The sequence below is a fragment of the Aulonocara sp. 'chitande type north' Nkhata Bay genome, linkage group LG3 (assembly GCF_057382095.1).
Source record: "Aulonocara sp. 'chitande type north' Nkhata Bay isolate Kocher_YH1m ecotype deep benthic linkage group LG3, A_spYH_male_GT1.1, whole genome shotgun sequence".
NCBI lineage: Eukaryota > Metazoa > Chordata > Actinopteri > Cichliformes > Cichlidae > Aulonocara > Aulonocara sp. 'chitande type north' Nkhata Bay.
Window position 1 is genome coordinate 60,887,200 of NC_141346.1, and position 16,919 is coordinate 60,904,118.

A 16,919-nucleotide genomic window follows, 5' to 3' on the forward strand; every position below is an offset into this window, starting at 1 on the left:
GTCCTTCTACAAACTCAGCTGCTCTGTTGCTGATACACGTCTCCATGAATATGATTGATCAGATGCTGCCAACACCATGTGTTTCATGTGAGCGCTCAGCTGAAACCCTGGGTTGACTTATCGAGTTAATAACAAGCTTCACGTGACTGTGAATGCTAAAGTGAATCCAGATAAAGGAAAGAGACCCTGCTAATGTTGGACTCACTTCTTAGTGTAGATCCCAGGAGGAAGTTCAACATAGCCATTCTTTGTGCTAGCTCGACCAAACCTGAGACCACAGTGCAGGATAATGATCATCATCTGTCTCTGTCAAGGACATTTAAAATCCACAAATAACAAACATAATTATATTTGATCATTAAAAATGATGATTAAACAAAGTGTCAAACATACTTAAGTAGAAGGACTGATGTTTGTGTTAAAATACCCTCTTAAAGCTGAAATACTGATTCAACTTTCTCCAAAAGTTGTTTCTGTTCATAGCGTTTAAATGGTAAATGGCCTGTATTTATATAGCGTTTTTCTAGTCCCTAAGGACCCCAAAGCGCTTTACATATCCAGTCATCCACCCATTCACACACACATTCACACACTGGTGATGGCAAGCTACATTGTAGCCACAGCCACCCTGGGGCGCACTGACAGAGGCGAGGCTACCGGACACTGGCGCCACCGGGCCCTCTGACCACCACCAGTAGGCAACAGGTGAAGTGTCTTGCCCAAGGACACAACGACCGAGACTGTCCAAGCTGAGGCTCGAACCGGCAACCTTCCGATTACAAGACGAACGCCCAACTCTTGAGCCACGATCGCCCCCCCGTTTAGTGGGAGAAACGTTTTGTCTCTCATCCAGGTGACTCCTTCAGTCTCAGCTGACTGCAGGTTTCAATCTTATAAACAGGACATTTGCATAATGACTGAAACCAGCCCACTGAAGGAACAATGGGCTGGGAGGTCAGTTCCTTAATCTTAATTATGAAAATTCTCATGACCACTGATCAACAACCACTGATCAATGTCCATGAGTACCATTCAGAGAGTTGGGGAATGGCTGCAATCACAGCATGTAAGATGGTGACAGATGTACCCTTAGGCCCCTCCTCGATTCAGAGATGGTCTTTCTCTTTTCACATAAATGGCCTCCTTGACTCCGCCCTCAAACCAGCGTTCCTCCCTGTCCAGGATGTTACATCCTCATCATTGAAAGAGTGTCCACTGGCCTGTAGGTGTAAATAGACTGCAGAGTCCTGGCCTGACGAGGTGGCTCTTCTGTGTTGTAGCCAGAGGTTGTTTGGTTTCCTCGATGTATAAATCCTGCCAATCCTCCTGCACTTAACAGCGTACACTATGTTACTCTATTTGTGTCGGGGGACCCGATCCTTGGGGTGGACCAGTTTTTGGCGCAGCGTGTTTTGGGGTTTAAAAGCCACAGAGACCCGGTGTTTAGAAAAAATCTGTCTCAACTGCTCCGCTACTCCAGACACGTACGGGATCACTACAGGTTTTTGCTTAAGCAGCGGCTGGTAAATGTGGTTATCCCAGCTTTGACAAAAGTCCAGCTGGAATAACCACATTTACTCTACGTCCAGATGAAGAGAATCAACTTTTGGAGATTTACTTTCCTGGATGATTGAGAATACATCAAGACGTTCCTCCTAAAGTGTTATTCAGTGTTGTGACAGTCAGCTGCTTCAGCTGCTGCTGGGATGGGCTGTGGCAAAGAGAACAGAGAAAATCCAAATCAAAGTTTTTCTCTGAATTAAAAGGAAACAACAATATATTCTACATGGTGAAACTGATGGTTTCTGGTGTTTGGGTCTGTTTTTCTGTATTTATGCAGATAAAGTGTAAACTCAGATGAATTATACCATCAAATGTTAAAGGAAAATATCAGGATGAGTGTCTGTGAGCTGAGAAGGACGTGAAGCGAGCAGTTTATCCCAGAGCTGAAGCTGCTCTGTGTGCAGAGATGAGCTCAGATTCCTGCTGTGATTGATCAACAGTCACAGAAATGTAGACTTGTAGTTATTACTGCAGTATGGTCACAGCAGATACTGATAAACATGTATTATGAGGATGGATGAGCAAGTTTCTCACTCTCTCCTTTAAATCTCAGTTTTTTTCTTCTTCACAGTTTATCTGTTAATTTATTAATGAATAACACTGAAAGAGTTTCTGTTATATTTCCCCTTGAACATCAGCTTATTAGGGCGGCATTAGGAAATAGCCCCCCTCCAAAGAATGAATAAATGAATGATGATAATAATAAAATGATTCAAAAGCAGAGCTCAGAGTGGTAGAATGGTCAAACATGGATCCACGGGTGGTTCAACTGCATTTGGTGACGTGACTAAAGCAAATCTTTCAAATAATCCCACCATCAACGGGATGTTGTCTCCTTTACTACGGTTACTTTACTTGGTCACCGTGTGAATTTCTTTGAAATGAACCAAATTCTTTTATTTGTTGGTTGTTGCATATTTAACCTCTACAGTCAGGAAAGGAGGAGATGAGGCCTCAACAATGTTGGGTTGTAGCTGTGCTTCAGGTTAGAGTGAGTGTCCATGGAATAAATGTAAGTCAGTGAACTGGAAACATGACTGTGTTCAAACTTTGTTTTCCTTTTTATAATGAGTCTAATCAAAGGTGGACAGAAGTATCTCCACTGTGACTTTTCTGTGTCACCATCAGAGCTTCTGCACAGTGTGGAGAAAGATCCAGAAGCAGAGCTGGACTGCAGACAGCCAGTCAGAGCAGCTGTGTACAAAGTAAGACTGAACATCTGTCTGCTGATGGACTCATTTCTGAAAACTGGACTTCTTGTGTTGTTCAGACATTGAAGAGTTTTCTTTCTCTTTAGTCTCATTGTTTTTCTTTCTTTCAGCAGATGTTGGTCTGCAGGAGGTTTTAGATGAACATAAGATCAGTCTGAGGAGGAGATGTGAACGTGTGACTGAAGGAAGTGATGAAACAGGAAGTAGAACCCTCCTCAACAGGATCTACACTGAGCTCTACATCACAGAGGGACAGAGTGAAGAGGTTCATACCCAACATGAGGTGAGGCAGCTGGAGACAGCTTCCAAGATGGACGCCCTCCATGACGCTCCAATCAGGTGCCAGGACATCTTTAAAGCCTTACCTGACCAACGGAGACCCATCAGAGTGGTTCTGACCAACGGCGTGGCTGGTGTTGGAAAAACCTTCTCAGTGCAGAAGTTCACTCTGGACTGGGCAGAGGGCTTGGAGAACCAACATGTCAGTGTGGTGGTTCTGCTTTCATTCAGGGAGCTGAACCTGATCAGAGATGAGCAGTACAGTCTTCTGGAGCTGCTCCATGTTTTCCATCCAACATTACAGAAGGTCACAGCAGAGAAGCTGGCTGTCTCTCAGCTTTTGTTCATCTTTGACGGCCTGGATGAAAGCAGACTTTCATTGGATTTCACCAACAGGAAGCTGCTGTCTGATGTCACACAGAAGTCATCAGTCAGCCAGCTGCTGACAAACCTCATCCAGGGGAATCTGCTTCCCTCGGCTCTCGTCTGGATAACTTCCCGACCCGCAGCGGCCAATCAGATCCCTCCTACATGTGTTGACAGGCTAACAGAAGTACGAGGCTTCACTGACGCCCAGAAGGAGGAGTACTTCAGGAGGAGATTCAGTGATGAAGAGCTGTCCAGCAGAATCATCTCCCACATGAAGACATCCAGGAGCCTCCACATCATGTGTAGTATCCCAGTCTTCTGCTGGATCACTGCTACAGTTCTGGAGCACATGTTGACTACAGAGCAGAGAGGAGAGCTGCCCAAGACCCTGACTGACATGTACTCACACTTCCTGCTGGTTCAGACAAAGAGGAAGAAGAACAAGTACCATGAGGGACATGAGACGAGTCCACAGGAGCTGACGGAGGCTGACAGGGAAGTTCTTCTGAAGCTGGGGAGGCTGGCGTTTGAACATCTGGAGAAAGGAAACATCATGTTCTACCAAGAAGACCTGGAGCAGTGTGGTCTGGATGTGACAGAGGCCTCGGTGTACTCAGGAGTTTGTACAGAGATCTTCAAAAGAGAGTGTGTGATCTTCCAGAAACCAGTCTACTGCTTTGTTCATCTGAGCATTCAGGAGTTTCTGGCTGCTGTCTACAAGTTCCACTGTCACACCAACAGGAAGACAGAGGTGATAGAAGGTTTTCTAGGGAATTTCCGAGAAGAATACAAAAACAGATCTTTTTTTAAGAACAAGTTCAAGTCTTATAGCTTCACATCACTGGGTGTCTTTTTGACTAAAGTCATGGAGAAATCCCTCCAGAGTAAAAACGGCCACCTGGACCTGTTTGTTCGCTTCCTTCATGGCCTCTGTCTGGAGTCCAACCAAAGACTCTTAGTAGGTCTGCTGGGTCAGACAGAGATCAGTCCTGGAACCATCCAGAGAGTCATCAACAACCTGAAGGAGATGAACAGTGATGAAATCTCTCCTGACAGAAGCATCAACATCTTCCACTGTCTGATGGAGATGAACCACCTCTCATTATTTCAGGAGATCCAAGAGTTCCTGAAATCAGAGAACAGATCAGAGAAGAAACTCTCTGCAATCCAGTGCTCAGCTCTGGCCTTCATGCTGCAGATGTCAGAGGAGGTTCTGGATGAGTTGGACCTGCAGAAGTACAACACATCAGAGCGGGGGCGACAGAGACTGATTCCAGCTGTGAGGACCTGCAGAAAGGCTGGGTGAGTCCAGATGTGATCATTAACATCATTGATCAGTGTAGGTTAGTAGTTTAATGTTGAAAATAAAATCAGATTGTAAGCAGAAAGTGTTTGTGTCCGTACGCTGCAACCTTCCACACCATTCCTTTATTGTACAGACTCAGCAGCAGCTCCATGGATCCCAAATCCAAGAGTGGAGAACAGATTTGAAGTGTGTCACATCCATGCAGTCACAGCTGTTTCCACCATGTTTCCACTGATATTAATCCTGTTCAATGACACGTTTCATATCAGTGAATATGTTCTTTAGGACGTCCACTGACATGTTTAAGTGTCCTGCTGGAAATCACTCAAATCATCCATGAAATCCATGAAAAATCCTTTTAGTGTTTCTAACTTCACCCTCTGTCCTCTCTCTCTCTCCATCCTCCTCACTGCTTCTTTCACTGATAATCACACAAACATCGTATTCAGCTACAAAATAACACAATAATATCATCTGATGATCATTATTATAAGAGCAGGATCCATATTTGATATCAGAGTAACACACTGCTTGGTTATGTGCAGTCATCATCAGTGACTGTGGGTCAAACAGAAGCTCTCTGATTGGTTGCTGACCTTGGTCACCTGTCCACTCTCACCTGTTTGTGTTTGCTCTCTCTTTGCTGTCTCCATCCTCTCTCTCCTTTCTCTCCCTCTCTGTCTTTGTACGTCACTCAGGTCCAATGGAAACAGTGACATTTACAAACCAATCAAAGACAAACTGATCCATGTCAGGTTATAACAATATTCAAAGTGAATACAGGCTGCTGCTGGACACAGACAGGTAACATCATTTTGACTTGCTGTCACCTGGATCTGGACTCATAAACACTGAAGCCCTGAACAGGAATACAAATCATTTTCTGCCAACTAGCGACACACCAGCAGATAATGGCTCAGAAAGCTAAAATGAGCCAATCATTTCTGTGTTTAGTTCCCCTGAAATCAGATCTGATATCAGCAGCTCTGAGTTCATTCATCATTATTGTCCAGTGATGAGATTTCTGCTCCGTTTGGTAACAGTCAGCAGGTTTTTCCTGCGTGTGGACGTGAACAGTCGTACCTGACAGCAGGTAGCAAACAGAGATCATCTTTCCAGCTGGAACTCTTCACTGAGCTGAACTCATTCAAAATGTTCTGGAGTCAAAACAGGAAACAGTCCAAATGTGTGTCTTCACTCTGACTCTGGATCAGATCTCAGTGACAGACTGTGGACATTATGGAAGCCTAAATGTGACACCATCTTCCTCCTTCATCTGCAGATTAAAGCCAAACAAAGATTCTCATTAAAAGTCTGCAGGTCTGAGAGAGACTCAATCGTTGTGTCATGTCAAACACAGTAAGAGGAGCTGAAGCACAGATGTGAAGAGCAGATTCATCACATTATGACCTCACTCTGTTTTGTCTTCATATACATTCAGTCTGTGTTTATAATGCAGATTTTCTGCTTTTATAATAACACATTTTATATTTTCTATCATCACAGACTGACTCAGTGTCGACTCTCAGAGTCTCACTGTGAAGTTGTGGCCTCAGCTCTGAAGTCCAACCCCTCCCATCTGACAGAGCTGGACATGACTTGGAACAAGCTGCAGGATTCAGGTGTGAAGCTTCTGTGTGCTGGACTGGAGAGTCCAAACTGTCGACTGGAGACTCTGAGGTGAGTTCACTGACTGCGGCTGTTGTTGTTTTTCTATATTTCATGTCTTTGATGTTTGAAACTTTCTTTAGTTCCTAAATGTTCAGGATGTGTCTGAAGACAAATGTGAAGAAGTTTGAGTGCTTTCAGAAATGTTGTCTTTCCAAACGACTGAACAACAGTTTTTCCTTTTGGCTCCAAACAGAAGTGACAGACTTGAGCAGGGTTCATTTAAAGGCTGACAGAAGTGGAGTGGTGACGGGGAGATGTTTGACAGGACAGTGTTTCAGCCTCCACAGGTTCATGTTGTGCTCCATCAGTCAGTGAAGATGAAGTCAGTGCTGATGAGGCTGTAGAGTGTGTGAGGGATGTGAATGAGGATGATGAAGATCTGATGATAGCAGATAAAAACAGGCTGCAGAGACTTTGAGCCATACAGGGCACACAGTGTGTGTACAGAACAGCTGAAACCATTATGGAGGCCTCACTGGGATATGGAAGCATCACAGTACAGCTTCAGTGAAGCATTAAAGTCTCTGATATGAGATGAGAAATGAAGCAGCCAGAGCTTTTTCATGAGTGGAAATCCACTGTGACTGTGAGCTGCTGCTACAGCCTCCAGATTAGCCAGCAGCTCATCCTGCTCAACATTTCCTCACCAACTTTAATGGAAGTGTGATGTTTTCAGCTGGAGTGATGGTCAGGGTGGCCTCCCTCTCCTCTTCTTCTCCTCTTCCTCTTTCATTTGTAAAGCCACTTCTGCTGCTTTCATTCATTTGGAAGTCCTGTAGCTGAGTTTGGGAGAGACTAACAGCCTCGGCAGCAGAGGGGAGAAAGGCTGTAACACCACCACTTTACTCTGTTCTACCTGTCACATCATTTTATCAGGAAACAAATATGCTCATGTTTTTACTATGTTTGTCTTGAAGATGTAAGAAGATCACATGGTGCTTTTTATTGTGTTGGTTTGTTTGTTGTCTCTTGGATGGAGCCCAGCTGTGCGTGATCCCTGGGCCTGTGGTCAGAGTGTGTGCTGGATAATCCGGCCCAGGATGAGGCCAAACTGACATGAGATGAAATGTCTGTCACATAATTGAGCTTTGTGAGAAATGTACGACTTTAATGTGAAACATTCAGAGTTTTTTCTCTTGTTGTGTTTGTTTGAAGCTGCTTCCTGTTGGCTTCAGCTGTTTGGAGTTTCCATTTTCTAAACTTCTACATTCTGAACCTTCTTCAGCTCTGAACAGATGATGAAACACTGAATGATTTCAAGCTCACACTTTGTCTAATAAACTTACATCTTTCATTCTTTATACAGATTGAGTGACTGTGGTTTGTCAGAGATCAGCTGTGATTATCTGGCAGCAGCACTGAAGTCCAACCCCTCCCATCTGAGACAGCTGGACCTGAGTGACAACTACAAGCTGCAGGATTCAGGAGTGAAGCATCTGTGTGGTTTCCTGGAGAGTCCAGGATGTGGACTTGAAACTCTGGGGTCAGTCAGCATGTTTTAGTTGTGCTGAGATGAATATGATGTGAAAGTTGTGCTGACACTAAACTGCAGACATCAGGCTGATATTATACTGATCCACACTGAGGATCTTCATGGTAAAGTCTGTTTTCTTCTTCTCTGGTTTAGTCCATTGACTGCAGCAGAACAATGTTCACATTTCAAACAGTGAGACTCAACGTATGGCCCGCGGCCCACACGCGGCCTGCCCACCTTTCCTGATTCAGAGAGAGGGGACCCTGATTAACTGTGTAGTGTTCTTCCTCACAGTTCTAAGTATCAGACACAACAATGAATAATCCACAGCTGACTGTCTTTAGCAGGTCAAAGGTCACGGCACACAGCAGACAGTGGGAAATATTATAACTCTGATCATTTATCAGCACATATGTCAACCCGTTCTCACTCCCAAAGCGTAACATTTTACGCTAGGTGACAAATCGTCACCATATTACGTTTTCGGCTACCCACCACGTTCCTAAATGACGACCTCGGAAAAAGAGGAAATATGAGAACCGTCTGGACTGAACCTACACATGTTCGCTCTTTTTCTTCAAATCGCTTAGAAACACGCTATTTAACATCATTAAAGTCCTGGTTAAGGTCAGGAATAAGGTTATGGTCAGGGCTAGGGATAAGGTTAGGTTTAGGGCTGAAATACAGGGCTGGAACGTCTACTACCGCGGGAGCGTCATTGCACTGGATTCCAGCAATAACCCGCCGCGTACCATAAGAACGCCGAAGGTCTCCTTTTGCGTTCCTCAGGAACGCCGCGGGACGTGACAAAACGTCGACATGTTACGCCTCGGGAGTGAGAACGCTCTGCATATGTATAAAAACAAAGCTGACACTGTGAGACTTGATCAGAGGTGTGATCATCACAGCAGAGGCCTCTGTGTCAAAGTCACTGAGGATCAAACAGAAACACATGAAGCAGATTTTCCTGTTCTGGCTTTTTATAGCAGATAACCTTCAAAATATTCTGCAGTCCATCAAAAACTGAAGCAAACCATGAATCAACATGTGAACATGAGCTGATGCTGCTGAAGTGAAGCAAAGTTACAGAGGTTTGATTACAGACACAGCTGAGAGTTTGTAATCTGTCATCATTTTAAAAGGTTTACATTTCTTCAGTATATCCACATTTGCAGCTGCTACCTCAACCTCCACTTGTCCAACACAACTGCTGTCCACTGCCTCCATGACATTGTGATTTTGCTGTTGGTCTTCTGTCAGATCTTCATCAATCACTTCTGCACGGGACACACCTTCAGACTCTGCAGCTGCATAACGAAAGCCTGTAAGATAAAATTAGACATAAGGTAAATGTACACCAATATTCCAATGACAGGTGTGTGATTCATCTGGAAGTTATGTGCGGATTAGTGTACAGTGATAGCAATTTAGTATGTTTTTAGAGGGGGGGGGGTTGTTTACCTCCGATGGGTGCTCTTTTTCGCTTCCGTTGCGTACGCCTTGAGTGCCGGTCCGAGTCTGATACAGGTATGTCGTCATGCCCCATGTGCAGTGTTGGTGCCCAGTCTGGATTTGTTACATCCATTTCATATGCTGGTTTGCCTGCAATAATGCCAAATCATAAGCTACTCAGTCGACATGATGTGGTTCTGCAGCATCACACATTAGCATGTTTTATCTCATTATCTATGACCTCAGCACGTTGAAAATAACACTAAAAGCCTTTCAAGAGTGATATGAATTAATTTAGAACTCACCGGAAAGAAAATGCCGTGAGCAAACCAACAAAAAGCTGGGGATTGCAGAGAACTCGATATCCGCTCGTCTCACCGCTGCAATCCAAGCCTGACGTCTTTGTTTAGTAATATCGGATACATGGGATCCCTCACGTTGCCTCCAGGATGGAAAACGATGAAAAGAGAGCCCGTTATCCAGCTTCTTGCCTTCACGATCGTGTGATCTAACGTTGTAACCGACAACACAACACGTACGATCCATAGCTGAAATGGTATCCTTTGGCTGGCCTACTGTCATGGCGGAAGGGGGCATGGCCCATCTCCCGTGACATCACGCTCCAAAGCCCTATAGGTGGGAAAATGTACCATGTCGACCAATCAAAAATGATATGGAAACATGACATTTGGTTGTTTAGCAAAAGGGGGAAGTTTTAGGAGTGACCGGCAAGAGAGAGCGAGTGAGCGAAAGAGAGAGAGAGTTTTGATACGTGAGAGATTTGTGACGTTTACCGTGTTTGGTCTCAAGTTAGTTTGTTGTCTTGTGTATTTAGTGTGTAGCTGTTGTTTTGTTTTGTGTGTCAGTTCTACTAGTGATCGTCACAGTTGCTGCCTTAAAGCCAACAAAGGCAGATTGCAGTGTAAACGCTGAGTGACACACCTGCTGTCAGACCTGCAGGTTTATCCCTGTGCTGTTCTCATATGTGTTAGAGTGACACAAACTATTGTTTGACACCTGATTGTTCTGTAAATAGTTTGAAATGATTATATGAAAAATGTCTGAGCCTTGGCTGCATTTTTTGGTAAATAGTACCATATAACTTTGTTGTTTGCAAAACGTGTGCGTATTTTTAAAAATGTACAATCTCTATTTGCATTTCAAGTTATGAAGATGGTTCGTTAAACATGTGTGTGGTTTTTACAGTCAAAATATCACTTTCTACTTGTATTTTAAATTTTGTCTGAATTTAGATAAATTGTGCTGATACAGTTGGTCAAAATGAGAAAATAACAGATTGGCAAGATAAACTGTTTTTAAAGGTAAAATATAGAGGCCACATCAAAAGTAGTCAAGAAGGGTTAAAGGCTAAAAGCAAAGTTGTCACCAAGTACTGTTTATATTTGTGTGTATTGCTGCAGCTTTTTTGAGTATTAATTTGGTGCCTTTGTGTGAAATAATGGTATTGTGAGTGATCCATATAGTCACAAAGAATAGCCACTTGTTTCTGTGCTACCAAAGTTCCCCGGCTTTCATTCAAAATGTGTTTATCGTCAGCACCTGCACATTAAACTACTTAAACATTATAAATGTCTTCAAGCTCACACTGAGGCCTGTGGGGTACTATCAGCCACTGAGACAGTACACACATTTATATGTGTTTGTATATGAATATTTCATACTTTAAGACTGCCTGTTTATTTAAGGGAGATGAACAAAATACATTGGAATTGTACAAAACAATATCATGGATGATAAATTAAATAGATTTTAAGTAGATGCTTGTGCATTCTTAAAGTCTTATATGTTGAACTGAACTATGTGATCTGTTCAAAGCCTTAATCTTAATTTGAAGTGAAATGTGCATTTTGAGTTTATACACTATGTATATAAGGCGACCGTTTCCTTTTGCAGTATTTTTGTGTGGTGTACTTTTCTATGTCTTAACAAAAGGGGAACAAAGGTGTTTAAGTTCACCTAGGATGATGTGTTTTAATTTTCACATGGTCTTGCTTGAATTTGACCCTGACAAAGGCGTATGAACTCTGTCAGCTGTTTGGAGTTTCCATTTTCTAAACTTCTACATTCTGAACCTTCTTCAGCTCTGAACAGATGATGAAACACTGAATGATTTCAAGCTCACACTTTGTCTAATAAACTTACATCTTTCATTCTTTATACAGATTGTGGGGCTGTGGTTTGTCAGAGATCAGCTGTGATTATCTGGCAGCAGCACTGAAGTCCAACCCCTCCCATCTGAGACAGCTGGACCTGAGCTCCAACAACAAGCTGCAGGATTCAGGAGTGAAGCATCTGTGTGGTTTCCTGGAGAGTCCAGGATGTGGACTTGAAACTCTGGGGTCAGTCAGCATGTTTTAGTTGTGCTGAGATGAATATGATGTGAAAGTTGTGCTGACACTAAACTGCAGACATCAGGCTGATATTATACTGATCCAAACTGAGGATCTTCATGGTAAAGTCTGTTTTCTTCTTCTCTGGTTTAGTCCATTGACTGCAGCAGAACAATGTTCACATTTCAAACCTTCAAAGAAGAAGAAAAATCCTCCACTGGATAATTCACTGTGAAACTCTCCAACTCTTCATTCCACCTTAAAGTCTGTCTGACACTGAAATCCAAAGCAAAATGTGCGTTTGCTTTACAGACAGCAGTCCAACACAAACATACACACATCATCCAAAACACAGTCCAACATCCAAATCTCCTCCACTGCCAGCATGAATGATGGGAAAGAGAAGGAGGAACACTCTGACATTCAGGGTTAGAATGAGTTTCATGAAGCAGACTGTGAAGATCAAAGCTGCATTAGAAAGCTTACATGAATGAATGAGTGGACAGAAGTGGACAGAGATCATCTGAAGCACTTCAAAGGCTTTAAATCAGCACATTTCTCTTTATTCTTTATCAACTCTGTTAGTTTCTCTCAGTTTTCTGTGGAATGAAGCTAACAGCAGGCTAATAAGATGCTGACCAATAGGTTTCTATTAAAGGTTGTAATTTGTATATGAAAAAGTGCTTTGGCTCAGCAGGGATCAGCTTACAGGTAGAATACAGCTGCTGGATGGGATTAGCATGTCATAGCTATCTACCAAACTGCTAACTGGGGGATTTCAGGCCATCTATGGATCATTTTTGCTAACTGTTTATTCAGCTTAGGCTCACAGGGCTGCAGCCTGTGCCCTAGCTGTCATAGGGCAAGAGGCGTGGTCCACCTGCACAGGTGAGCAGTCCATCACAGGGCCAACAGAGAGAGACAGAGAAGCACTCTCTCACATCCACACCTACAGCCAATTTAGAAGCACCAATGAACCTAAGCAGCATTTCATTGGACTGTGGGAGAACATCCAACCTCCACAGAAAGGCCAACAAGCTTCAACCTACAACCTTCTTGCTTTAAGGCACTAGTGCGAACCACGTTTCCCCATTTCAGCCCAAATCCTGCATCTTCCTGTTTTTGACTCCAGGCCAGCTCCACTAACACTTTCTCATCAGACACTGCCACCTAGTGGAGGAAGTCTTAGTCCCATTTGAAGCTTCAGATTACAGTTAGTTCCTTTACAAAGAGGTGGAGGTGGTGGGGCCACAGCACCATCATCACTGAGTGCCATAGGACACTTAACCTTTGTTTCCATATGCTGGGAACTTCCTGTTGTTCCAAGGAGGACTGGAAAATGTGTGAAAATCTCCCAGTCAGTTCCTCACAGCACACTTCAATCATTTCCCTCCCACAGCATCAGGACCAGGGCTTTTTCTCTCTTTGGTCCCACGAAGAGATTTCCACACAAACACCTCATCAGTGGGACTCTCAGAGCTACCAGCCCTTTGCTACAATCACAAAGCTCTTCATTGAAATCAATGATATCAAAGCTGGAATCCAATGAGTCCAAGTCTTCTGCTGATTCAGCATCACATTCATCTTTGCTCCTTGTCCTGCATCCCCACCATGGACTTCATTCCTTTCCAAGCCAGCCTTGAGTGTCCTTTATTCAGCTCATCCTCTGCTTTACTTTTACACCTGATTTTAGCTGCTTTATCTCTCTTTCAACAAGTTTCTGTGCCTCAATCTTTTTCTTCTCTTCCTCATAACAAGACAGCTTCTTCTGCCTGAGAACATGTTGGAGTGATTTACTAATCCAGGGCTGCTTATTGGGGAAAATACTTCCTGTTTCCAAAGTAATCCCCATTTTTCCCAGAAAGAAATGTAAGTAGAAATCGATGATCTAAGTGAGAACATGAGCCTTTAAAAAGTCCCAGTGGGTGCAGTCAAAGCAGTCCCTCAGTCCCAGTATAGAGTCTTTCGGTCCAGACTGGAACAAGTGTGTGCCCAGTTTGAGCTCTCTTCAGTGCTGTGACCTGACAGACCCAGAGGGACCATCACATCACATTTAGAAGCTCCCCTAATGGAGCGACAACACATGTCCAACACTTAGTCTGTCTTGTTGGACCAACTGGAAGAAATGATTCAAGGACTTAGTCACAGAACAGAGATTCAAATCTCCAAAATCCAACTGGCTGCATCAGGACATATAGTCTGAAACTCTGCACAGTTTCCTGTTTGAAGCTGCTTCCTGTTGGCTTCAGCTGTTTGGAGTTTCCATTTTCTAAACTTCTACATTCTGAACCTTCTTCAGCTCTGAACAGATGATGAAACACTGAATGATTTCAAGCACTTTGTCTAATAAACTTACATCTTTCATTCTTTATACAGATTGAGGAGCTGTGGTTTGTCAAAGATCAGCTGTGATTATCTGGCAGCAGCACTGAAGTCCAACCCCTCCCATCTGAGAGAGCTGGACCTGTACGGAAACAACCTGAAGGATCCAGATGTGAAGCAGCTGTCTGATCTTCAGCAGAGTCCAGACTACAGACTGGAGACTCTGGTGTAAGTAGAGTGATGGAGTGAGTGGGTGGTGCTATCAGCAGTATTGTACTAAACACAGTCAGTATGAAACAAAGATCCAGTGTTTCCTGTAAAGCTGCAGCTTCTCAGTGAAGCTGTGAGAGGAGAATGGTGACAGGCTTCAGGATTGGACACAAACACTTCCTGTTTCTGACCTTTATGGTCACCATGGTAACGGCTGACACGCTCTGATCAAACGCTGTCAACAGCCAATCAGCTCTCTGAACAAAGCAGCACGCAGACCAATGACTGCATTCGTTTCCAAGTTTAAAGCAGTGAAGAACACAGTCTGTAGGTGAGGAAGAATTTAGTGAGAGCAGATGTTTGGATGGAATTCCTCCAGTTAACAGCTGGAACCGTCCATCTGGATTGTTGGGCTTGTTGTTGGGGTTCCTACAGAGCTCAGAGTGGACACACCAAGGTTCTTCTAATGAATGAAAGTCCAAACTCAAACTAGGAGGGAAAAACATTTTCATCAACTTCAATAAAAATCCAAAGATTAGAAAAAGTGAAGCAACAATGAGTCCTAGTACAGTCCCAGCACTGAAGTCCCTGCTGCTCTTTATACTGGATGTGCTGCATCACTGACTGACAGCTGATGAAGAGTCTCTGGAAACACTCGTTTATCTCCTCTGCTCTTCCTTCTTCTCTCTGCAGGTGGAGGTGATGATGGTAAACAGGACGGTGTGTGTGCTGAGAGAGGAGGAGCTGTGTCCTGATGATCCAGAGAGGTTGAAGCAGCAGCAGCTTGTGTGTAGAGATGCTCTGACTGGGCCATGTTACTGGGAGGTGGAGAGGAGAGCTTCATCCAGCAGTGACTGACAGAGGAATGAGAAGAAGTGCAGATGACTGTCAGTGCTGCAGAGTGAACTGCTCTGAGAACAGCTCCACTGTCAGACACAATGTAGAGTCCAGCATCATCCCTGTGTGTCCCTCTGGATCTGACAGAGGATCATCAGTGTATCTGGACTGCTCTGCTGCTGCTCTGTCCTTCTACAGTCTCTGCACAGTCTCTGTCTGACTCTGGCTTCAGACCCTCCTGGATCAAACTCACCTGGAAAGACTTTCAAACATCACTCAATAGATTTGAATACAGAATATATTTGATATATACTGTAGATGTACTGTAGAGTTGCAGTTTGTCACTTGTAAATACAGTCTGTGAGCAGCTGTGAGCTGAAAGATCTTTCTAGAAACACGAAATGTTTTCACTCTTCTGTTGCTTTTTCATATATTTCCACAACATTAATATTGATCCCACCTGTCTCACCTGTTTCATGCTTTTATACATAATAACAGGACACGTGTGATTTGAGCGCTGCTGTGGTTGCTGTGCTGCACGTCTTCATTTAGATAACAGAGACATCTAGTGGTTCAGAGGGAGAACTGCAGGAGGTGGAGCTGTGTTTTAGCATGGAAAACTTTTTATCTTTTAGGCGCAGATACAAATATGACAAGTATCAGTGTGAGATACAAAAGGTCACATCAGTCAGCAGAGGGAACAGTGATCACACAGCAATGTAAGAATAGAAACATAACAGTGAATCTGGACATGTATACAGAGGGAAGCAAACAAACAGGATGTAACACTACATTAAAGCCACAAATGGGAAGAAAACAAACACAAAGGAAAATATATTTGATCTCAGGAATCCAAATCAGATGCTTTAGAGCAGGGGTCGGCAACCCTGGGCACGCGTGTCACAGCTGCCACGTGAAGGGTTAACTGATGGCACGACCATAGCTGGACTGGCCATCGGGCATACTGATGGTGATTTTTCGTTTTTATGGGCTGATGATGTTTTTTTTATTTTTTTGTAACGGTATAAACAATGAAAGATGGTGGATTGGCCGGATGCTGGTCGATGTGTAAAAATAAGTCAGTTGTTTGGTGGTGGCTATGGCGGAGCTTCCACAGAGGCAGCAGGTGGATGTGTGAAAGGGGAGGCAGGAGGAGCAGAGACCTGAGGCGGCCGCCGGTCCGAGTGTCAGGTGAACTGAACTTCAGGTAAGAAGTTATGACCTGCAGTCTGTCTGGGTCAGATATAAACCAAGTTTAGGTGGAGTTTATTTTCCTTGTGCTGACTTTTTACAGTCAGTTATAATAACTCCCACTCAGAGGAGACCAGAGATCACATTAACATGTGTGTCTCTGTATTAAGAAACATGACATATTGGCCCAGTTTATTTTTCTTATCATTGTTGTGAGGAGACCATAAATAGCATTTGTATTTTCTGTTGTACAGTTCATTTGCTGTTATGGATAAAAAGTCTTTCTTTGTTTCAAAGTAGCTGATAAATATTCGCTGATAGCTGCAAACATCTGCGCACAAATATAATCCTATGAAGTGGTTCTATATAGTGTGTAATTTATTGCTAATGCAATCATATGGCACATTGACTTCTGAGGAAATGTTAGATGCACTCATCATCAGAAAGGTTGCCGACCTAAACCAGGGGGTTTAGAGCATCATAGAGTTTTTGTGGTTTGTTTTCTTTAAGTCATTTCACAGATTTTCTCTATAATTTCAATTCCTTGAATAAAACAACAAACTTAGGGGATGATTTTGTAATCCGACTTTATGTATGAAAGATTTGACTAAACGTAAAACAATCTTCCAACTCAGTCGTCATTCTTATCTTGTGAAATCAAACCAAATGTTCTGTTGTCTCTA

At 43.4% G+C, this 16,919-nt stretch overlaps 1 protein-coding gene across 1 annotated transcript; it reads left to right on the forward strand.

The window, feature by feature from the left end:
- Window positions 1-2,893: 2,893 nt before the first annotated feature.
- Window positions 2,894-11,704, forward strand: LOC147336426 (protein NLRC3-like). Its single transcript, XM_086287057.1, has 3 exons — window positions 2,894-4,724; window positions 6,235-6,408; window positions 11,509-11,704. The coding sequence occupies exons 1-3, from the start codon at window positions 3,085-3,087 to the stop codon at window positions 11,702-11,704; spliced, it is 2,010 nt and encodes a 669-aa protein (XP_086143183.1). The 5' UTR covers window positions 2,894-3,084.
- The last annotated feature ends 5,215 nt before the right edge of the window (window positions 11,705-16,919 follow it).

Excerpts from the sequence above, each read along its gene's own strand:
- LOC147336426 (XM_086287057.1), top strand. The coding sequence starts at position 3,085 with ATGGACGCCCTCCATGACGCTCCAATCAGGTGCCAGGACATCTTTAAA. Across the intron at positions 4,725-6,234 it reads AGGACCTGCAGAAAGGCTGG|ACTGACTCAGTGTCGACTCT; the intron begins GTGAGTCCAGAT and ends CTATCATCACAG. Across the intron at positions 6,409-11,508 it reads TGTCGACTGGAGACTCTGAG|ATTGTGGGGCTGTGGTTTGT; the intron begins GTGAGTTCACTG and ends TTCTTTATACAG.